The sequence below is a fragment of the Oncorhynchus gorbuscha genome, linkage group LG01 (genome assembly GCF_021184085.1).
Source record: "Oncorhynchus gorbuscha isolate QuinsamMale2020 ecotype Even-year linkage group LG01, OgorEven_v1.0, whole genome shotgun sequence".
Classification (NCBI taxonomy): Eukaryota; Metazoa; Chordata; class Actinopteri; order Salmoniformes; family Salmonidae; genus Oncorhynchus; species Oncorhynchus gorbuscha.
In genome coordinates this window covers 43,557,781-43,583,094 of record NC_060173.1, presented here as the reverse complement: position 1 = coordinate 43,583,094, position 25,314 = coordinate 43,557,781, and the positions used below count along the sequence as shown (strand labels likewise).

Here is a 25,314-nt window from a genome sequence, read left to right as displayed (position 1 = left end):
ACAGACAGGCTAGAATAACACATCAACCCTGTTACCTATAGACAGACAGACTAGAATAACACATCAACCCTGTTACCTATAGACAGACAGGCTAGAATAACACATCAACCCTGTTACCTATAGACAGACAGACTAGAATAACACATCAACCCTGTTACCTATAGACAGACAGGCTAGAATAACACATCAACCCTGTTACCTATAGACAGACAGACTAGAATAACACATCAACCCTGTTACCTATAGACAGACAGGCTAGAATAACACATCAACCCTGTTACCTATAGACAGACAGGCTAGAATAACACATCAACCCTGTTACCTATAGACAGACAGGCTAGAATAACACATCAACCCTGTTACCTATAGACAGACAGGCTAGAATAACACATCAACCCTGTTACCTATAGACAGACAGGCTAGAATAACACATCAACCCTGTTACCTATAGACAGACAGACTAGAATAACACATCAACCCTGTTACCTATAGACAGACAGGCTAGAATAACACATCAACCCTGTTACCTATAGACAGACAGGCTAGAATAACACATCAACCCTGTTACCTATAGACAGACAGGCTAGAATAACACATCAACCCTGTTACCTATAGACAGACAGACTAGAATAACACATCAACCCTGTTACCTATAGACAGACAGGCTAGAATAACACATCAACCCTGTTACCTATAGACAGACAGACTAGAATAACACATCAACCCTGTTACCTATAGACAGACAGGCTAGAATAACACATCAACCCTGTTACCTATAGACAGACAGGCTAGAATAACACATCAACCCTGTTACCTATAGACAGACAGGCTAGAATAACACATCAACCCTGTTACCTATAGACAGACAGACTAGAATAACACATCAACCCTGTTACCTATAGACAGACAGGCTAGAATAACACATCAACCCTGTTACCTATAGACAGACAGGCTAGAATAACACATCAACCCTGTTACCTATAGACAGACAGGCTAGAATAACACATCAACCCTGTTACCTATAGACAGACAGGCTAGAATAACACATCAACCCTGTTACCTATAGACAGACAGACTAGAATAACACATCAACCCTGTTACCTATAGACAGACAGGCTAGAATAACACATCAACCCTGTTACCTATAGACAGACAGGCTAGAATAACACATCAACCCTGTTACCTATAGACAGACAGACTAGAATAACACATCAACCCTGTTACCTATAGACAGACAGGCTAGAATAACACATCAACCCTGTTACCTATAGACAGACAGGCTAGAATAACACATCAACCCTGTTACCTATAGACAGACAGGCTAGAATAACACATCAACCCTGTTACCTATAGACAGACAGGCTAGAATAACACATCAACCCTGTTACCTATAGACAGACAGGCTAGAATAACACATCAACCCAGGCTAGTTACCTATAGACAGACAGACTAGAATAACACATCAACCCTGTTACCTATAGACAGACAGACTAGAATAACACATCAACCCTGTTACCTATAGACAGACAGGCTAGAATAACACATCAACCCTGTTACCTATAGACAGACAGAATAACACATCAACCCTGTTACCTATAGACAGACACTAGAATAACACATCAACCCTGTTACCTATAGACAGACAGGCTAGAATAACACATCAACCCTGTTACCTATAGACAGACAGGCTAGAATAACACATCAACCCTGTTACCTATAGACAGACAGGCTAGAATAACACATCAACCCTGTTACCTATAGACAGACAGGCTAGAATAACACATCAACCCTGTTACCTATAGACAGACAGGCTAGAATAACACATCAACCCTGTTACCTATAGACAGACAGGCTAGAATAACACATCAACCCTGTTACCTATAGACAGACAGGCTAGAATAACACATCAACCCTGTTACCTATAGACAGACAGGCTAGACATCAACCCTCTATAGACAGACCTAGAATAACACATCAACCCTGTTACCTATAGACAGACAGACTAGAATAACACATCAACCCTGTTACCTATAGACAGACAGGCTAGAATAACACATCAACCCTGTTACCTATAGACAGACAGGCTAGAATAACACATCAACCCTGTTACCTATAGACAGACAGGCTAGAATAACACATCAACCCTGTTACCTATAGACAGACAGACTAGAATAACACATCAACCCTGTTACCTATAGACAGACAGGCTAGAATAACACATCAACCCTGTTACCTATAGACAGACAGGCTAGAATAACACATCAACCCTGTTACCTATAGACAGACAGACTAGAATAACACATCAACCCTGTTACCTATAGACAGACAGACTAGAATAACACATCAACCCTGTTACCTATAGACAGACAGGCTAGAATAACACATCAACCCTGAATAACACATTACCTATAGACAGACAGGCTAGAATAACACATCAACCCTGTTACCTATAGACAGACAGGCTAGAATAACACATCAACCCTGTTACCTATAGACAGACAGGCTAGAATAACACATCAACCCTGTTACCTATAGACAGACAGGCTAGAATAACACATCAACCCTGTTACCTATAGACAGACAGGCTAGAATAACACATCAACCCTGTTACCTATAGACAGACAGGCTAGAATAACACATCAACCCTGTTACCTATAGACAGACAGGCTAGAATAACACATCAACCCTGTTACCTATAGACAGACAGACTAGAATAACACATCAACCCTGTTACCTATAGACAGACAGGCTAGAATAACACATCAACCCTGTTACCTATAGACAGACAGGCTAGAATAACACATCAACCCTGTTACCTATAGACAGACAGGCTAGAATAACACATCAACCCTGTTACCTATAGACAGACAGGCTAGAATAACACATCAACCCTGTTACCTATAGACAGACAGACTAGAATAACACATCAACCCTGTTACCTATAGACAGACAGGCTAGAATAACACATCAACCCTGTTACCTATAGACAGACAGGCTAGAATAACACATCAACCCTGTTACCTATAGACAGACAGGCTAGAATAACACATCAACCCTGTTACCTATAGACAGACAGGCTAGAATAACACATCAACCCTGTTACCTATAGACAGACAGGCTAGAATAACACATCAACCCTGTTACCTATAGACAGACAGGCTAGAATAACACATCAACCCTGTTACCTATAGACAGACAGGCTAGAATAACACATCAACCCTGTTACCTATAGACAGACAGACTAGAATAACACATCAACCCTGTTACCTATAGACAGACAGACTAGAATAACACATCAACCCTGTTACCTATAGACAGACAGGCTAGAATAACACATCAACCCTGTTACCTATAGACAGACAGGCTAGAATAACACATCAACCCTGTTACCTATAGACAGACAGGCTAGAATAACACATCAACCCTGTTACCTATAGACAGACAGGCTAGAATAACACATCAACCCTGTTACCTATAGACAGACAGGCTAGAATAACACATCAACCCTGTTACCTATAGACAGACAGACTAGAATAACACATCAACCCTGTTACCTATAGACAGACAGACTAGAATAACACATCAACCCTGTTACCTATAGACAGACAGGCTAGAATAACACATCAACCCTGTTACCTATAGACAGACAGACTAGAATAACACATCAACCCTGTTACCTATAGACAGACAGGCTAGAATAACACATCAACCCTGTTACCTATAGACAGACAGGCTAGAATAACACATCAACCCTGTTACCTATAGACAGACAGGCCAGAATAACACATCAACCCTGTTACCTATAGACAGACAGGCTAGAATAACACATCAACCCTGTTACCTATAGATAGACAGGCTAGAATAACACATCAACCCTGTTACCTATAGACAGACAGACTAGAATAACACATCAACCCTGTTACCTATAGACAGACAGGCTAGAATAACACATCAACCCTGTTATCTATAGACAGACAGACTAGAAAAGTTTCAATAGTGTTTTTTTTGCATTGAACTTCCATTCTTTAAAAAAAATGTTTTATTTTTTTATTGAATATCCAAAACATATAATATAACATACTTGCAGTGTGTAACGTCGTTCTTCGTTTGTCGAAAGAGAGTCGGACCGAAATTGCTGGTGGTTACTCATGACTTTAATGGAAAAAGTGACACATGAATGGAAAAAGTGACACATGAAAATAACTATACAAATACAAAAACAACAAACGGAACGTGAAACCTAATTACAGCCTATCTGGTGAAACTACACAGAGACAAGAACAATCACCCACAAAATACACAGTGAAACCCAGGCTACCTAAATACGGTTCCCCATCAGAGACAACAAGAATCACCTGACTCTGATTGAGAACCGCCTCAGGCAGCCAAGCCTATACTAGACACACCCCTAATCAACCACAATCCCAATGCCTACAAAAACCCCAATACGACAATACAATAAACCCATGTCACACCCTGGCCTGAACAAATAAAGAAAACACAAAATACTAAGACCAAGGCGTGACAGAACCCCCCCCCCCCCTAAGGTGCGGACTCCCGGACGCACCTCAAAACCATAGGGAGGGTCCGGGTGGGCGTCTGTCCATGGTGGCGATTCCGGCTCGGGACGTGGACCCCACTCCATTAATGTCCTAGTTCCTCCCCTTCGTGTCCTGAGATAATCCACCCTCGCCGCCGACCATGGCCTAATAGTCCTCACCCAGAACCCCACAGAACTGAGGAGCAGCTCGTGACTGAGGGGGCATCTCGGGACTGAGGGACAGCTCGGGACTGAGAGGCAGCTCGGGACTGAGGGGCAGCTCGGGACTGAGGGGTAGCTCGGGACTGAGGGGCAGCTCGGGACTGAGGGGCAGCCCGGAACTGAGGGGAAGCCCAGTACTGAGAGAAAGCCCAGTACTGAGAGGAAGCCCAGTACTGAGAGGAAGCCCAGTACCGAGATGAAGCTCAGGTAGGTAGTAGGCTCCGATAGATCCTGGCTGGCTGGCGGATCTGGAAGATTCAGGTTGACTAGCAGATCTGGAAGATTCTGGTTGACTGGCAGATCTGGTAGAATCTGGTTGACTGGCAGATCTAGAAGATCATGGCGGACTGGCGGATCTAGCTGCTCTATGCAGGCTGACAGATCCTTGCAGAATGACAGCTCTGACTGCTCCATGCAGGCTGACAGCACCCTGCAGACTGGCAGCTCCTTGCAGACTGACAGCTCCTTGCAGACTGACAGCTCCTTGCAGACTGGCAGCTCTTTGCAGACTGACAGCTCTGGTTGCTTCATGCAGACTGACAGCACCTTGCAGACTGACAGCTCCCTGCAGACTGGCAGCTCAGGCTGCTCCGAACAGGCAGGAGGCTCCGGCAGCGCTGTAGAGGAGGAAGGCTCTGATAGCGCTGAACAGGCGGGAGACTCCGACAGCGCAGGAGGGAAGGAAGGCTCTGATAGCGCTGAACAGACAGGAGACTCCGATAGCGCAGGAGAGGAGAAAGGCTCTGATAGCGCTGAACAGACAGGAGACTCCAGTAGCGCAGGAGAGGAGAAAGGCTCCGACAGCGCTGGAGAGGCGGGAGACTCCGACAGCACAGGAGAGGCGAGGCGCACTGTAGGCCTGATGCGTGGTGCTGGCACTGGTGATACTGGAGTGAGGACACGCACAGGAAGCCTGGTGCGGGGAGCTGCTACCGGAGGACTGGTGTGTGGAGGTGGCTCTGGATAGACCGGACCGTGCAGGCGCACTGGAGCTCTTGAGCACCGAGCCTGCCCAAGCTTACCTGGCTCGATGCCCACTCTAGCCCGGCCAATACGAAGGGCTGGTATGAACCGCACCGGGCTATGCACCCGCACTGGAAACACCGTGCGCTCCATAGCATAACACGGTGTCTGCCCGGTCTCTCTAGCCCACCGGTAAGCACAGGGAGTTTGCGCAGGTCTCATACCTGGCATAGCCATACTCCCTTTAAGCCCCCCCCCCAATATTTTTTTTGGGATGCTTTTCGGGCTTCCATCCGCGTCGCCGTGCTGCCTCCTCATACCAGCGCCTCTCTTTTTTTTTTTCGCCTCTATTTCCTCCTTGGGACGGCGATATTCATCAGGCTGAGCCCAGGGTCCTTTTCCGTCCAGTTCTTCCTCCCATGTCCAATTCTCCAAATGGTGCAGCCTCTCCCACTGCAGCTGCTCTTCACGATTAACAGGGAGAGTTGGCTCAGGTCTGACTCCTGACTCAGCCACTCTCCCTCTGAGCCCTCCCCCAATAAATATTTGGGGGTGATTTTCGGGTTTCGCTCTGCGCCGCCGTGTCTTTCTTTTCGACTCCATTCTCCTATAGCCCTCTTCGCACTGCTCCAGCCAATCCCAGGCGGGCTCCGGCATTCTCTCTGGGTCGGCCGCCCACCTGTCTATTTCTTCCCACGTCGTATACTCCAAGCCTCTCAATAAACCCATGTCACACCCTGGCCTGAACAAATAATTAAAGAAAACACAAAATACTAAGACCAAGGCGTGACACAGTGAAGCCACTCAACCATACCATTCATCCAACAGACTCCCATTCAGAGCGACACACAGAAGCATCCAGGGTCAACACCCTGCTCAAGGGCACGTCGACAGATCTCCCACAAGGCCGAAAACGGGGACACGAACCCTCCAAGACCCCTCCCCCCCACAGTTCCACAAGAGCTGCCCCTCAACCATCCGAGATCCCTCCCACGGTCCTCCTCCAAGACAAATAAAGAAATAAATAATAATATGTCCATTCCCCACTCCCAAGAACCCCTCCAATGCACCAAAAACCAAGAAAATGAAGTAAAGAGAAAAAATAAATCAACAATGCAAAAAAGCAAGGGACATCAAGGACAACTAGAGGGCAAGGTCAACTCAAGGACAACATCAAGGACAACTTGTATGTAATAGCCTTCCAGGAATGGACTGACGAGTTTCAGAAGAAAGGTCTTTGTTTCTGGCAATTTTGAGCCTGTAATCGAACCCACAAATGCTGATGCTCCAGATACTCAACTAGTCTAAAGAAGGCCAGTTTTATTGCTTCTTTAAATGAGGACAACAGATTTCAGCTGTGCTAACATAATTGAAAAGGGGTTTTCTAATGATCAATTAGCCTTTTAAAATGAACAACTTGGATTAGCTAACACAACGTGCCATTGGAACACAGGAGAGATGGTTGCTGATTATGGCCCTCTGTACGCCTATGTAGATATTCCATAAAATAATCGGCCGTTTCCTGCTACAATAGTCATTTCCAACGTTAACACTGTCTACACTGTATTTATGATCAATTTGATGTTATTTTAATGGACAAAAAAATGCTTTTCTTTCAAAAACAAAGACATTTCTAAGTGTCCCCAAACTTTGTAACGGTAGTGTATATCTTTCAAATATGCTGTGATGTTTAACGTACAATTTCAATCTATCTAATCAAATAGAATCCACAGATTGCGAATTGAAGATAAATCCTTTTACAAAGACTATTAGTATATTAGTAATTGACTGACCCGGTCTCTCCAGGTCTCCTATCAGTACTATTTCTAGGGTCAGTTGAAAATCAATGTTATGCGTTTTCAGCCACTTCCTCTCCTTGTTGTACACAACAAGCTTCCGTTCCCTGTCACAAGGGTATTCATGACTGATTTAAAAGGAAATCATCAACCCTGTTATGGTCAATCATGTTACTTTATTTGGCACTTAATGGGCAATTACTATAGTCATTTATTTAACGTCTTGAGATGGGTAACTTGTTTTTTTAACTAAGTTGGACATGACAGAATGTTAAGTGAGATAAAATTAAGTGAAATCAAACTTTAATTTTTTATTTTACACTTCTCAAAAAGCACTGAAAAGGTGGAACGACCCAGCTGTTACTCTCAAAGATCTGAGTGACTCCCACATCCAACACACACAGAGAGATACACTCATTTAGTGTGATGTTGTATAGATGACCATTATATTCCAATCCATTCACACGTGATCAACTCTGTTTCTAATTAGATCCTATAAGAACATTACTCCTGCTTGGGTAAAAATCTATTGGAGCTCAGTCCTGCATTCATGAACTTAAATACAGTATATCTGGGCAAAGTTATTTAGAGACGTTAGGAAGGCCTGGAGTACAATTTATCTGTGGTCCTGTGTAGCTCAGTTGGTAGAGCATGGCGCTTGTAACGCCAGGGTAGTGGGTTCAATCCCCGGGACCACCCACACAGAATGTTGCACACATGACAGGATTCTGCTAAATGGCATATATTATTATTATTATTATTATTATTATCTCGGCACAGATTTGTCAGGTTTCTGGTGTAACGGTAGTTTGCTCTTTCATTCCCAACCTGAAATGACTGAGGAACAAAATAATCACATGCGCAAAGATTCACTATATTGGATCAGTATCACACTGTAGTTAATATGAGACGCATTGAAAAAGTACTTCAGATGAAGAGTTCAACATTCAAAGCTCACAAATCTGGCTTTAATGTATTATACTGTGCGTTATGATGAGATAGATTGAGCTACATTCATCATGTCCGTCACTCTCATGACATGTACGTACGTATTAGATCCATACCCACCCACTTACTATTCCTAGTCATCCAGTTTGTTGAATTTGTGAGCATAATGTGGGATGGCCGGCGGACATCTTGCAGGCTGTGAAACGGGGACGGGCTGTCAGACTGTAACACACAGTAAATGGAAACAAAATGCTCTGCTGCCCTCGCTCCTCATTGAGTGGGAACTCAAAAGTCTTTATACATTTTTACTGTCATGAACAAAGCAGGGTTTTTAAACTGAAAGATATAGTCTTTCATTTCTGTGTCATTTCCAGCAAAGCCCGTGGATTACCAAACTGCCTGGCAACAGAGGCTTTGTGATCAGATTGAATTAGAAGTTAGTAGGCATGTCAAGAAGGATAATTCGCCAAGTGGAAACGATACCTCAACAGGAGGTCTACTCTATTTTTTTGTGTTTGAATACACATTGTACATAATATTATTGTCTTCTGTACAGCAAGTGAATAGATATAACTTTTACGACAGAGACGGGCAGTTGGTTGATGTCCACTCCAAAGGTTAGTGTCAGTTTGAGTATGTCGCTCCCAGAGAGCTTGGAAAGGTGCCCTTTCAACTGCTAGGTTGTTATGTTGAGATGACTATAGATTTTGACGTCTAATATTTAGGTGCATCAAAACTAGCCTGTAGCTTATTGCAGGGCATACTGTATTTCAAAGGTATTATAGCTGGTCATATCAAATCTAATCTGGCCTCGGTCTGTTTCTGCTCTAGACAGTCAGTGGCATGGTCTTCACCGGTAGCTTCATTATGTGTACAAAACAATGTCGCACCAATTTGTAAGTCGCTCTGGATAAGAGCGTCTGCTAAATGACTTAAATGTAAATGTAAATGTATTCCCCTTGAAGTATCGTAAGGTATGGAAACTAACCAGAGGAGGCTGGTTGGAGGAGGTATAGGACTCATTGTAATGGCTGGGATGGAATGAATGGAACAGAGTCGTGTGGTTTCCATATGTTTGATGTGTTTGATACCGTTCCATTTGTTCCATTACAGCCATTACAATGAGCCGTCCTTCTATAGCTCCTCCCACCAGCCTCCTCTGAAATGAACATACTAGTGAGTATTACTTGATCCCATTTAATGCATAGGATTGGCTAGATAAACATCTTCGTGCCACTTTGTTCCACCTTTTCCCTGTGTGTTTTGCAGTCGTGCTGTAGAAATACCAACCAACAGTTCTAGTTCACCACTCACAGTCCAATAGTTCTGAGGGTCCAGAACTCAGTAATCAATTGACATCTAACCTGCCAGGTCAGTGTTCTCTGCCTTGGCAGCTCCATGACAGGCTGTCAGTAAAGATTGGAAAGGCTGCCCTCTAGTTTGGCAAGCAATCACACGTTAAACACCCGTCATTTGCCCCTCTCGTAAGTCATGGAAAATGATCAAGCTCCTGGCTACCGAAACATGAAGTTTTGCTTCTGGTGTAGCTGTTATCTGCTGAATCGTTTTTATGTTTACCATTTAGTTTGATAATTTAGGTGGATTTAGCACAATTTAGATTGTCCCCCCCCCCCTACTATGTGTGCATTGTATGTTCAAATTGAGCATGACATAAAATGTTAAATCAAACTGCTCCATGTTGCTCTACCAGAATGTTCTGAATGTTACGCTTCGAAACGGAAAACGCCTGTATGCGGGTGTTAGTGAACGTCTGCCACTAAATGCAGAAGTGCCTAATCTAACCTAAGAGCTGCACTGCCTGACAGTGTGGCACTCCCCAGATGAGTCTACCCAGTACAGTTCATCTGGACTGAGAGAGATGGAAATGAGTACAGGCTACTTTGAAAGCCAGCGACGATAGTTATCACCATCAAATGCAATGTAACACGGTATCATAAATGATGTGATACATGTTTCACCATAAATGTTCATTTGAGACTATAGCCTCATATAACTATCGATTTGAGAAAAACAGATCTTACTGTGGCTATGCTCATCTGGCTAGGAACATGGCAATAGGATACTTTCGCCATGGTACATGAGACCTTTCCTCTATATTTTGTGTAAATCTTATGTCTTACTGCATTGACGTTAATAGGAGATTTCTGCATCACTTGAGTTGCCCGTGCAGCACAGGAGGCTGCTGAGGGGAGGACGGCTCATAATAATGGCCGGAACAGATCAAATGGAATGGCATCAAACACCATGAAACCATGTGTTTGATGTATTTGATACAATTCCACTGATTCCACTCCAGTCATTACCACTAGCCCGTCCTCCCCAATTAAGGTGCCACCAGCCTCCTGTGCTGTGCAGATCTCTAGTCAGATTTGGCCCTATGTGCTTTGAGTTGCTGTGTGTTTAGTTCAGCAGGTACTGTAAATGCTCTCTACATAATGCCTTTCCATTCAAAGGTCATTCATATGATTCAATGCCCACTGCAGGATAGACAGGATAGACATTCAGTATTGCATAAACAATCCTAAAATGGAGGGTATAATTTGACACTCTTGACTCAACTTGACTGCTACTGTGGTTGGTCTGCTCAGATCAAATCGGATCGCTATTGTTTGTATGTGCTGATCTCGCAAACCCTGAGATATGGATGACCACATGTTAGGGTTTTGCAGATAAGTGCACTGAAACGGCGTTGAGCTTTATGTCCGTAAAGAAGACTTGCATTATTCAGCAGTATACCTTACAGTATGTATCTCTGTTGTGTTGTTAACAGTCACCGCTGCTCTCTGAACGGTGAAGATCTCAACAGACAGTGGATGAAGCCTGATCCTGTTCTGAGCCCTACTATATACCATGCCAAGGGCTTCCTCTACTACCTCAACAGCATCGGCAAGACACCCCTGGTGAGACATGTCACTCAACAGCTCCACACTTCACTTCACAAGCACTTGTACAGTCTTTTGGGTTCCAAAAGGGTTCTTCAACTGTCCCCATAGGAGAACTCTTTTGGGTTCCATGTAGAACCTTCTATGGAAAGGGTTTACAAAACCCAAAACCTGGAACCAAAAAGGGTTCTCCTTTGGGGACAGCTGAAAATAACATTTAGGTTCTAGATAACACTAAGAGTGTAGAACAAATAGATAGCTCTCTTTCACTCTCTCGTTTTCTCTCTCTTTCTCTCTACCCCACCCTCTCATAGAAATACTCAGACAGCACATGCATTGCTTTGCCAATAATTTGATGCAAAAGCACTTATGTTGGTCATACAGATATATAACTCAACTTTGTGTTGTTCTTTCTGAATCTACTTATCTTGTTTATAGCTAAGGTGTTCTGCTGTGATCTCTACCTGAACTCCAACAAACATTTGCTCTGTTTCCAGAATGTAAAGCCAGGCAAACATATAGCTCTGGGTTTCTCAGCCCTTCTTACCATAAACTTGAACTGTTTTAGAACTGTTTAACCTCAGTTACAGGTAACTCATTTATATTATGACAATCTGGCAGGTTTATTTCTGTAACTGAAAATGCATTGCACGTGTATTTAACCTTGAAATGCCAAATATAAGTGTATTATGTCGAATCAATGTTCATAGTGAAACAAAGTTTTTTTGAAATTACTTTTCCTGCCTCAGCGTAAACGTAAAGAATCAGAAACCTTCTCATCTATGAGTTTGATAATTCTTTACTGTGTTGGGAAATGAACAAGACAATTGTGTGGCAGCAGTATAATTAAATAATTAACTCGATTTGTAAATCAATTGAACCATTATTTACAGTTTATTATTACCGTAATCACCCAGTGTACCTGCAAATAATTATGAGCATGAAACTGTATTATTATCACTAAACAAAACAAGTGCCTAATGCAATTTATTGATTGTGATTGACTTCTCTTTGTTGTAAATGCTGCTCACCAAAGTGTATTCCACGTGAATTGATGCGGTTAATGCCCACTTTGACTAGACAGTCGACTGCATTTGTACTAAAGCCCCTGTGTTATTATCTCACACAATGGCCCTTAAAACCTTGTCATTTATGTGATCCCCGTTAGATTAATGAGGTTCAACGACGCCCAAAACCTTGTGTTCCTTCAGGGCCGTCATCACAGCTGTGTCATGTTGCCTCCACAGGTGTTCTGTGATTACCATGGTCACTCGCGAAAGAAGAATGTGTTCCTGTACGGCTGTAGTGTGAAGGAGACTGTGTGGCAGTCAGGTTCTGCTGTCAATACTGCCACTCTGAAGGAGGACCCAGGATATAGGGTAGCTATTACTGGATATTTGAAGTAGAATTAACGCTTGGTCATCATTACCTAGCTACGGTATCAAACTTTGTTTTGGGGAAGACAATGTGTCTTGGGAATGTTGTCATGTAGTTAAAAACGATGAATGTATATATTGTAAATCATTTATCAATCATTTATTAGCGCTTCAATGAATCATGACGGTAATCAACCTTTCTTTATCTACGTTATTTGGCCTAAACAGTGTAAAGAATACCCACCCCTGCACCTGTATTAAAGCCCATTTCTTCTCGCTTTGTTTTTGTCTTCAGACCATCCCTAAGACTCTGGACCGGATAGCCCCAGCCTTCTCCTTCAACAGCTGCAACTACCTTGTGGAGAAGTCCCGAGAGGCCACAGCCCGGGTGGTGGTCTGGAGGGAGATGGGTGTGCTCCGGAGCTACACCATGGAGAGCACCTACAATGGCTGCGACCAGGGCGTCTTTAAGGTTGGCACAAAGAGACCGCTGGTTTAAGCCCTGGCTTAATTGGTTGTTGACTAAAAATATTTAGTCAACAACCAATTGTGCAAGTTCTCCCACTTAAAAAGATGAGAGAGGCCTGTAATTTTCATCATAGGTACACTTCAACTATGACAGACAAAATGAGAAGAAAAAAAATCCAGAAAATCACATTGTAGGATTTTTTATTTATTTATTTGCAAATTATGGTGGAAAATAAGTATTTGGTCAATAACAAAAGTTTATCTCAATACTTTGTTATATACCCTTTGTTGGCAATGACAGAGGTCAAACGTTTTCTGTAAGTCTTCACAAGGTTTTCACACACTGTTGCTGGTATTTTGGCCCATTCCTCCATGCAGATCTCCTCTAGAGCAGTGATGTTTTGGGGCTGTTGCTGGGCAACACGGACTTTCAACTCCCTCCAAAGATGTTCTATGGGGTTGAGATCTGGAGACTGGCTAGGCCACTCCAGGACCTTGAAATGCTTCTTACGAAGCCACTCCTTCATTACCCGGGCGATGTGTTTGGGATCATTGTCATGCTGAAAGACCCAGCCACGTTTCATCTTCAATGCCCTTGCTGATGGAAGGAGGTTTTCACTCAAAATCTCACGATACATGGCCCCATTCATTCTTTCCTTTACACGGATCTGTTATGCAGGTGAATGAGGACCCAAAAGCGACTTGGCGAAAACAGAGTCTTTAATCCAGTTTAAGGAAATAGCAATACTCCTAGACAAATTGGAGCGGTAAATAAAGCATAAAAACAATTTCACTCGTAATCACGAGAACTGACTGGAGACTCGATAATAAACTGCAGGTTGCCTCGGGAAGGCACTTGACCGTAGCAGACTCAGACACCTGCTCACCACGCAGCATCTGAGGGAAACACGACACGACAGGGTGATACAAAGACACAGCACGGTGAAGAATATACAAGGATCCGACAGGACAGAACCGGAAAACAAGGGGAGAAATAGGGACTCTAATCAGGGGAAAAGATAGGGAACAGGTGTGGGAAGACTAAATGATTGATTAGGGGAATAGGAACAGCTGGGAGCAGGAACGGAACGATAGAGAGAAGAGAGAGAGGAAGGGAGAGAGAAAAAGGGGAACGAACCTAAAAAGACCAGCAGGGGGAAAACGAACAGAAGGAAAAGCAAAATGACAAGACAATATAAGACAAAACATGACAGTACCCCCCCACTCACCGAGCGCCTCCTGGCGCACTCGAGGAGGAATCCTGGCGGCAACGGAGGAAATCATCAATCAGTGAACGGTCCAGCATGTCCCGAGACGGAACCCAACTCCTCTCCTCAGGACCGTAACCCTCCCAATCCACTAAGTATTGGTGACCCCGTCCCCGAGAACGCATGTCCATGATCCTACGTACCTTGTAAATAGGTGCGCTCTCGACAAGGACGGGAGGGGGGAGGGAAGACGAACGGGGGTGCGAAGAAAGGGCTTGACACAGGAGACATGGAAGACAGGATGGACGCGACGAAGATGTCGCGGAAGAAGCAGTCGCACAGCGACAGGATTGACGACCTGGGAGACACGGAACGGACCAATGAACCGCGGAGTCAACTTACGAGAAGCTGTCGTAAGAGGAAGGTTGCGAGTGGAAAGCCACACTCTCTGGCCGCAACAATACCTTGGACTCTTAATCCTACGTTTATTGGCGGCTCTCACAGTCTGTGCCCTGTAACGGCAAAGTGCAGACCTCACCCTCCTCCAGGTGCGCTCACAACGTTGGACAAACGCTTGAGCGGAGGGAACGCTGGACTCGGCAAGCTGGGATGAGAACAGAGGAGGCTGGTAACCCAGACTACTCTGAAACGGAGATAACCCGGTAGCAGACGAAGGAAGCGAGTTGTGAGCGTATTCTGCCCAGGGAGCTGTTCTGCCCAAGACGCAGGGTTTCTGAAAGAAAGGCTGCGTAGTATGCGACCAATTGTCTGATTGGCCCTCTCTGCTTGACCGTTAGACTGGGGATGAAACCCGGAAGAGAGACTGACGGACGCACCAATCAAACGACAGAACTCCCTCCAAAACTGTGACGTGAATTGCGGACCTCTGTCTGAAACGGCGTCTAACGGGAGGCCATGAATTCTGAACACATTCTCGATGATGATTTGTGCCGTCTCCTTAGCGGAAGGAAGTTTAGCGAGAGGAATGAAATGTGCCGCCTTAGAGAACCTATCGACAACCGTAAGAATCACAGTCTTCCCCGCAGACAAAGGCAGACCGGTAATGAAGTCTAGGGCGATGTGAGACCATGGTCGAGAAGGAATGGGGAGCGGTCTGAGACGACCGGCAGGAGGAGAGTTACCTGACTTAGTCTGCGCGCAGTCCGAACAAGCAGCCACGAAACGGCGCGTGTCACGCTCCTGAGTTGGCCACCAAAAGCGCTGGCGAATAGAAGCAAGAGTGCCTCGAACACCGGGATGACCAGCTAACTTGGCAGAGTGAGCCCACTGAAGAACAGCCAGACGAGTGGAAACAGGAACGAAAAGAAGGTTACTAGGACAAGCGCGCGGCGACGCAGTGTGCGTGAGTGCTTGCTTAACCCGTCTTTCAATTCCCCAGACTGTCAACCCGACAACACGCCCATAAGGAAGAATCCCCTCGGGATCAGTAGAAGCCACAGAAGAACTAAAAAGACGGGATAAGGCATCAGGCTTGGTGTTCTTGCTACCCGGACGGTAAGAAATCACAAACTCGAAACGAGCGAAAAATAACGCCCAACGAGCTTGACGAGCATTAAGTGGTTTGGCAGAACGGATGTACTCAAGGTTCTTATGGTCTGTCCAAACGACAAAAGGAACGGTCGCCCCCTCCAACCACTGTCGCCATTCGCCTAGGGCTAAGCGGATGGCGAGCAGTTCGCGGTTACCCACATCATAGTTGCGTTCAGATGGCGACAGGCGATGAGAAAAATAAGCGCAAGGATGAACCTTATCGTCAGACTGGAAGCGCTGGGATAGAATGGCTCCCACGCCTACCTCTGAAGCGTCAACCTCGACAATGAATTGTCTAGTGACGTCAGGAGTAACGAGGATAGGAGCGGACGTAAAACGTTCTTTTAGAAGATCAAAAGCTCCCTGGGCGGAACCGGACCACTTAAAACACGTCTTGACAGAAGTAAGAGCTGTGAGAGGGGCAGCAACTTGACCGAAATTACGAATGAAACGCCGATAGAAATTAGCGAAACCTAGAAAGCGCTGCAACTCGACACGTGACCTTGGAACGCCACTCACTGACAGCTTGGACCTTAGCGGAATCCATCTGAATGCCTTCAGCGGAAATAACGGAACCGAGAAAAGTAACGGAGGAGACATGAAAAGAGCACTTCTCAGCCATCACGTAGAGACAATTCTCTAAAAGGCGCTGGAGAACACGTCGAACGTGCTGAACATGAATCTCGAGTGACGGTGAAAAAATCAGGATATCGTCAAGGTAGACAAAAACAAAGATGTTCAGCATGTCTCTCAGAACATCATTAACTAATGCCTGAAAAACAGCTGGCGCATTGGCGAGACCAAACGGCAGAACCCGGTACTCAAAATGCCCTAACGGAGTGTTAAACGCCGTTTTCCACTCGTCCCCCTCTCTCTCTGATGCGCACGAGATGGTAAGCGTTACGAAGGTCCAACTTAGTAAAGCACCTGGCTCCCTGCAGAATCTCGAAGGCTGATGACATAAGGGGAAGCGGATAACGATTCTTAACCGTTATGTCATTCAGCCCTCGATAATCCACGCAGGGGCGCAGAGTACCGTCCTTTTTCTTAACAAAAAAAAACCCCGCCCCGGCCGGAGAGGAAGAAGGCACTATGGTACCGGCGTCAAGAGACACAGACAAATAATCCTCGAGAGCCTTACGTTCGGGAGCCGACAGAGAGTATAGTCTACCCCGAGGAGGAGTGGTCCCCGGAAGGAGATCAATACTACAATCATACGACCGGTGAGGAGGAAGGGAGTTGGCTCGGGACCGACTGAAGACCGTGCGCAGATCATGATATTCCTCCGGCACTCCTGTCAAATCGCCAGGTTCCTCCTGAGAAGTGGGGACAGAAGAAATGGGAGGGATGGCAGACATTAAACACTTCACATGACAAGAAACGTTCCAGGATAGGATAGAATTACTAGACCAATTAATAGAAGGATTATGACATACTAGCCAGGGATGACCCAAAACAACAGGTGTGAAAGGTGAACGAAAAATCAAAAAAGAAATAGTCTCACTGTGGTTACCAGATACTGTGAGGGTTAAAGGTAGTGTCTCAAATCTGATACTGGGAAGATGACTACCATCTAAGGCGAACATGGGCGTAGGCTTGTCTAACTGTCTGAAAGGAATGTCATGTTTCCGAGCCCATGCTTCGTCCATGAAACAACCCTCAGCCCCAGAGTCTATCAAGGCACTGCATGTAGCACCCGAACCGGTCCAGCGTAGATGGACCGACATAGTAGTACAGGATCTAGATGGAGAGACCTGAGTAGTAGCGCTCACCAGTAGCCCTCCGCTTACTGATGAGCTCTGGCTTTTACTGGACATGAATTGACAAAATGTCCATCAAATCCGCAATAGAGGCACAGGCGGTTGGTGATCCTCCGTTCCCTCTCCTTAGTCGAGATGCGAATACCTCCCAGCTGCATGGGCTCAGTCTCTGAGCCAGAGGAGGGAGATGGTTGCGATGCGGAGCAGGGAAACACCGTTGACGCGAGCTCTCTTCCACGAGCTTGGTGACGAAGATCTACCCGTCGTTCTATGCGGATGGCGAGAGCAATCAAAGAGTCCACACTGGAAGGAACCTCCCGGGAGAGAATCTCATCTTTGACCACTGCGTGGAGTCCCTCCAGAAAACGAGCGAGCAGCGCCGGCTCGTTCCAGTCACTAGAGGCAGCAAGAGTGCGAAACTCTATAGAGTAATCCGTTATGGATCGATCACCTTGGCATAGGGAAGCCAGGGCCCTAGAAGCCTCCCTACCAAAAACTGAACGGTCAAAAACCCGAATCATCTCCTCTTTAAAGTTCTGGTAATTGTTTGAACAATCAGCCCTTGCCTCCCAGATAGCTGTGCCCCACTCTCGAGCCCGGCCAGTAAGGAGTGAAATGACGTAAGCAACCTGAGCTCTCTCTCTAGAGTATGTGTTGGGTTGGAGAGAGAACACAATATCACACTGGGTGAGAAAGGAGCGGCACTCCTTGGGCTGCCCGGAGTAGCAAGGTGGGTTATTAACCCTAGGTTCCGGAGGCTCGGCAGACCAGGAAGTAACAGGTGGCACGAGACGAAGACTCTGGAACTGTCCAGAGAGATCGGAAACCTGAGCGGCCAGGTTCTCCATGGCATGACGAGCAGCAGACAATTCCTGCTCGTGTCTGCCGAGCATGGCTCCTTGGATCTCGACGGCAGTGTTACGAGCGTCTGTAGTCGCTGGGTCCATTCTTTGGTCGGATCCTTCTGTTATGCAGGTGAATGAGGACCCAAAAGCGACTTGGCGAAAACAGAGTCTTTAATCCAGTTTAAGGAAATAGCAATACTCCTAGACAAATCGGAGCGGTAAATAAAGCATAAAAACAATTTCACTCGTAATCACGAGAACTGACTGGAGACTCGATAATAAACTGCAGGTTGCCTCTGGAAGGCACTTGACCGTAGCAGACTCAGACACCTGCTCACCACGCAGCATCTGAGGGAAACACGACACGACAGGGCGATACAAAGACACAGCACGGTGAACAATATACAAGGATCCGACAGGACAGAACCGGAAAACAAGGGGAGAAATAGGGACTCTAATCAGGGGAAAAGATAGGGAACAGGTGTGGGAAGACTAAATGATTGATTAGGGGAATAGGAACAGCTGGGAGCAGGAACGGAACGATAGAGAGAAGAGAGAGAGGAAGGGAGAGAGAAAAAGGGGAACGAACCTAAAAAGACCAGCAGGGGGAAAACGAACAGAAGGAAAAGCAAAATGACAAGACAATATAAGACAAAACATGACAGGATCAGTCGTCCTGGTCCCTTTGCAGAAAAACAGCCCCAAAGCATGATGTTTCCATCCCCATGCTGCACAGTAAGTATGGTGTTCTTTGTCCTCCAAACACGACGAGTTGAGTTTTTACCAAAAAGTTATATTTTGGTTTCATCTGACCATATGACATTCTCCCAATCTTCTTCTGGACCATCCAAATGCTCTCTAGCAAACTTCAGACGGGCCTGGACATGTACTGGCTTAAGCAGGGGGACACGTCTGGCACTGCAGGATTTGAGTCCCTGGCAGCGTAGTGTGTTACTGATGATAGGCTTTGTTACTTTGGTCCCAGCTCTCTGCAGGTCATTCACTAGGTCCCCCCGCTTGGTTCTGGGATTTTTGCTCACCGTTCTTGTGATCATTTTGACCCCACGGGGTGAGATCTTGCGTGGAGCCCCAGATCGAGGGAGATTATCAGTCGTCATGTATGTCTTCCATTTCCTAATAATTGCTCCCACAGTTGATTTCTTCAAAACCAAGCTGCTTACCTATTGCAGATTCAGTCTTCCCAGCCTGGTGCAGGTCTACAATTTTGTTTCTGGTGTCCTTTGACAGCTCTTTGGTCTTGGCCATAGTGGAGTTTGGAGTGTGACTGTTTGAGGTTGTGGACAGGTGTCTTTTATACTGATAACAAGTTCAAACAGGTGCCATTAATACAGGTAATGAGTGGAGGACAGAGGAGCCTCTTAAAGAAGAAGTTACAGGTCTGTGAGAGCCAGAAATCTTGCTTGTTTGTAGGTGACCAAATACTTATTTTCCACCATAATTTGCAAATAGATTAATTAAAAATCCTGCAATGTGATTTTCTGGATTTTCTTTTCTCATTTTGTCTGTCATAGTTGAAGTGTACCTATGCTGAAAATTACAGGCCTCTCCTGTCTTTTTAAGTGGGAGAACTTGCACAATTGGTGGCTGACTAAATACTTTTTTACCCCACTGCATATGTTTATAGAAGTCAACGTCACTCTTTACGATGTGCTTCATGAGTCTGTGTTGGGGCCAGTTCATTGATACGTTGGTGCAGTAGGACTATTTCATCAGCTGTGGAAGATAATTGGTTTGAGTGCCTTGTCCTAAATAGACAGAGAAGGATAGCTCTTCAGAATGCACCGATGCATTGGCTTCCTCTGGGATTGTAGTGGTATACAATCAGTGTTCCCTCCATGAGGCACAAACACTCACACCTCCTTTGAGAAATAACAGTAGAGTAGAAATATTATGTTTGAATAAGCACAGTGGATATCAACAGAAGACTCATACTAGTGTATCTTCTCATGCTGCATCTCTTGAGAAGAAATGGTTCATATATTATGAAGAGGGGGAGAAAGGAACACCTCCCAAAAGCAATATGGGTAATTAGGCTTGCACTCCTAAAGTAGTCTTAAAAAGTTGGCCTGTAAACTAGACCCACTTTTACAGTAGTTTTCTTTGACCTATAAATAATTTGTCTTTATATGAGCAGCGGAACTTTTCACTCTCCTCGTGCTATGATTTTTAACAGTAGTTCTCCTATAAAGACAATAAGAAATAAAAATGTCTTAGTAAAGGTTATTCGGTCCATGGAAGAAAATATGTAGCTACAGTTGTGCCAATGTTTCTCCCATGACAAATATTCCACTAACCTTAGCTGTACTGTAGTAGTCTTGGGAGGGAAGTGTTGGCATAACAGTACAGGTTTTGCAATCCTCACGTGTCCATGGATCCCTCCATTTGACCTTACCCCATACATCCCCTACCTACCTCTTCCCCCCCTTTCAACTCCCCCCATGTAATGATCTCATTGGAGGAGAAGCCTCCCCCTCTCTCTGTCTCCTCATTATAGCCTGCAGAAGGTAATAATAATTTATTGCACTGCTGATTGGTTCACATGGGTTTTTTGTAATCATGTTTTAAAAGCTACTAGGCAATGTCTCCCAGGTGATTTCACAAATTTTGCCTGCATTTTCGATGATGCAGAATTATTTTTGATTGTTATTATTTAACCTTTATTTATCTTATATACAATATATATATATATATATATATATATATATATATATATATATATATATATATATATATATATATATATATATATATATATATACTGAACAAAAATATAAATACAGCATGCAACAATTTAAAAATGTTTACTGAGTTAAAGTTCATATAAGGAAATCAGTCTATTGAAATAAATGAATTAGGCCCTAGTCTATGGATTTCACATGATTGGGCAGGGGCCAGCCATGGGTAGGCCTGGGAGGGAGCCAGGCACATCCACTGGGGAGCCAGGCCCAGCCAATCAGAATGAGGTTTTCCCCGCAAAAGGGCTTTATTACAGACATAAATAGTTCTCAGTTTCATCAGCTGTCCTGGTGACTGGTCTCAGACGATCCCACATGTGAAGAAGCCGGATGTGGAGGTCCTGGGCTGGCGTGGTTACCCGTGGTCTGCGGTTATGAGGCCGGTTGGACATACTGCCAAATTCTCTAAAAAGATGTTAGAGGTGGCTGATGGTAGATAAATTAACATTCAATTCTCTGGCAAGAGCTCTGGTGGACATTCCTGCAGTCAGCATGCCAATTGCACGCTCCCTCAAAACTTGAGACATCTGTGGCTTTGTGTTGTGTGAGGTTTTGGTGAGCATCTCAAATGTCGGGGATTTTTATTTCAGCTCATGAAACATGAACATGCTGCATTTATATTTTTTGTTCACTATATATATATATATATATATATATATATATATATATATATATATATATATATATATATATATGCTTCTTTCACATAAACATAAAAGTAAGCCACGTCATCTTCCTTTATTCACCCTTTTCAATCCATCTTTAAACAGCGTTCGACTACGAGTAAGTACTGAAGATTCACTTATGATCATCAGTGTGGGCAAACAACCTTGGTGAACAAATTACACATAATGTTCAGACCATCAGAAATAAGAGACATTAAATTGGGCCTCAGAGGCAGCCAGTGGATAGGTGGGCACATTGCCAGACTTCCTTCCCCTCTTTAGATGAGTGCCATGGGTCCGTTTATGCCCACAGTTAATCTTGACCTTGGTGGTAATATCTTATTGTATGGTATATTTATGCTGTAACTTTCTATAGCATAGATTTTTCAGAATGAGATAAAGGCTGATTCATAGCAGAGTGTTCCTGAGCATGAAGAAATAAAGTTGAGTCAATGAAAGTTGAGTCACTTTCATATGTATATCAGGAGGATTTAGGTGTTGATGTGGTCCTTCTGTAGCTCAGTTGGTAGAGCATCAGGGTAGTGGGTTCGATCCCCGGGACCACCCTCGTAGAATGTATGCACACATGACTGTAATTTTAATCTGCTAAATGGCATATATTGTTCAAGTCCTCCCACCAAAAAAGTCTACTGTTAAACTGCCTTCATGGTCTCATGTAATTCCTGATTTAAATGAGATTAGAAGATCCATAAGTGATGGAACTGTCTCTGTAGAATAGAGCAAGCACATTTTGACAGCAATACATGCTGATCAATGGAATTCGAACAAATCGGCGGTCCCCATTGGAGACCCTTTAAAAAGGTACTACCTTTTTGGCCTCAATGTAGAACCCTCAGTGTAAGCTATAAAGAGTTCTACCTGGAATCAAAAAAGGATGCTCCTATTGGGACACCCAAAGAACCCTTTTAAAACCTTTGTTTCTAAGTGTGTAGCTATGCTACCAACTTATATGAACGGCAGTCAAGGACTACTTGTAAATACTATGCAGCGAAAAACAGCCAAATACACTATATCAAAATCTGATTTTAGTGACCACATTGTGACCAGTTAGAGCAGATACAGTACATGACGGATTCAATGAATATCCATTTTCTTCCACACCAAATAATGGCGTCCTTGTTCTTTCCCCCAAGGTCTGCGTTCCATTGCCCTCTTTACTGCGGGGCGGCAGGGTATCCTAGTGGTTAAAGCGTTGGACTAGTAACCGGAAGGTTGCAAGTTCAAACCCCCGAGCTGACAAGGTACAAATCTATCGTTCTGCCCCTGAACAGGCAGTTAACCCACTGTTCCTAGGCCGTCATTGAAAATAAGAATTTGTTCTTGACTTGCCTAGTTAAATAAAGGTAAAATAAATTAAAATTGTACAGTTGAATTAAGACATTTACATTTACAATTTAGGTTGGAGTCAATTAAATGTGTTTTTCAACCACTCCACAAATTTCTTCTTAACAAACTATAGTTTTGGCAAGTCGGTTAGGACATCTACTTTGTGCATGACACAAGTCATTTTTCTAACAATTGTTTACAGACAGATAATTTCACTTATAATTCATCGTATCACAATTCCAGTGGGTCAGAAGTTTACATGCACTAAGTTGTCTTTAAACAGCTTGGAAAATTCCAGTAAATGTCATGTCTTTAGAAGCTTCTGATAGGCTAATTGACATAATTTGATAATTGGAGGTGGAGGTGTACCTGTAGATGTATTTCAAGGCCTACCTTCAAACTTCAAACTTTGCTTGACATCATAGGAAAATCAAAAGAAACCAGCCAAGACCTCATAAAAAAAGGTAGACCTGGTTGTATGGTAGACCTGGGGACCCTCTCTGCAGGCCCTGGACTGGGGACCTTCATTGCAGGCCCCAGACTGGGGACCCTCGCTGGAGGCTCTGGACTAGGGACCCTCGCTGGAGGCTCTGGACTGGGACCGTTGCTGGATTCTCCAGACTGGGGACCGTCGCTGGAGGCTCCGGACTGGGGACCATTGCTGGAGGCTCCGGACTGGGGACCATCTCTGGAGGCTCCGGACAGCGGATCGACGCTGGAGGCTTTGTGCCATGGATCCTCACTGCAGGCTCCGGGCCATGGATCCTCACTGCAGGCTCCGGGCCATGGTTCCTCACTGCAGGTTCCGGGCCATGGATCCTCACTGCAGGCTCCGGGACATGGATCCTCACTGCAGGCTCCGGGCCATGGATCCTCACTGCAGGCTCCGGGCCATGGATCCTCACTGCAGGCTCCGGGCCATGGATCCTCACTGCAGGCTCCGGGCCATGGATCCTCACTGCAGGCTCCGGGCCATGGATCCTCACTGCAGGCTCCGGGCCATGGATCCTCACTGCAGGCTCCGGGCCATGGATCCTCACTGCAGGCTCCGGGCCATGGATCCTCACTGCAGGCTCCGGGCCATGGATCCTCACTGCAGGCCCCGGGCCATGGATCCTCACTGTAGGCTTTGTGCCATGGATCATCACTGGAGGCTTCGTGCCATGGCTCATCACTGGAGGCTTCGTGCCATGGATCTTCACTGGAGGCTTCGTGCCATGGATCATAACTGGAGGCCTCCTACGTGGAGCCGGAACAGGTCTCACTGGACTGAGGAGACGTACTGGAAGGCTTCCGTGCCGTGACCCCTTGTATAGTTGCCGTTCCTCTAATTCCCCGTATCCTCGCCGTTCCACTCCAGATGCTTCTATCTCCTCCCTTGGACGGTGATACTCTCCAAACACAAAGAAATACAAAACATAGAATGCCCAAAAATCAAATCAAATCAAATGTATTTATATAGCCATTCGTACATCAGCTGATATCTCAAAGTGCTGTACAGAAACCCAGCCTAAAACCCCAAACAGCAAGCAATGCAGGTGTAGAAGCACGGTGGCTAGGAAAAACTCCAGAGAAAGGCCAAAACCTAGGAAGAAACTTGAGAGGAACCAGGTAATGTGGGGTGGCCAGTCCTCTTCTGGCTGTGCCGGGTGGAGATTATAACAGAACATGGCCAAGATGTTCAAATGTTCATAAATGACCAGCATGGTCCAATAATAATAAGGCAGAACAGTTGAAACTGGAGCAGCAGCACGGCCAGGTGGACTGGGAACAAGGAGTCATCATGTCAGGTAGTCCTGAGGCATGGTCCAAGGGCTCAGGTCCTCTGAGAGAGAGAAAGAAAGAGAGAAAGAGAGAATTAGAGAGAGCACACTTAAATTCACACAGGACATCGAATAGGACAGGAGAAGTATTCCAGATATAACAAACTGACCCTAGCCCCCCGACACATAAACTACTGCAGCAT

The 25,314-nt window shown here is 45.0% G+C and overlaps 1 protein-coding gene and 1 non-coding gene across 4 annotated transcripts in view; both read left to right on the top strand.

The window, feature by feature from the left end:
- Window positions 1–25,314, top strand: part of LOC124038159 (cytosolic carboxypeptidase 4) — a 183,397-nt gene that overhangs the window by 113,996 nt on the left and 44,087 nt on the right. For 2 of the 3 annotated variants that reach the window (XM_046353684.1, XM_046353676.1), the window contains 3 exons: window positions 11,261–11,390; window positions 12,620–12,751; window positions 13,044–13,220. In XM_046353684.1, coding sequence (XP_046209640.1) covers window positions 11,261–11,390; window positions 12,620–12,751; window positions 13,044–13,220 — 439 coding nt within the window. Of the gene's footprint in view, window positions 1–11,260; window positions 11,391–12,619; window positions 12,752–13,043; window positions 13,221–23,155; window positions 23,264–25,314 lie in introns of those variants that run through there. The other variant, XM_046353694.1, reaches the window with a different exon arrangement.
- On the top strand, window positions 8,144–8,223 carry trnat-ugu. The gene has a single exon. It is a non-coding gene; the product is annotated as a tRNA-Thr (tRNA).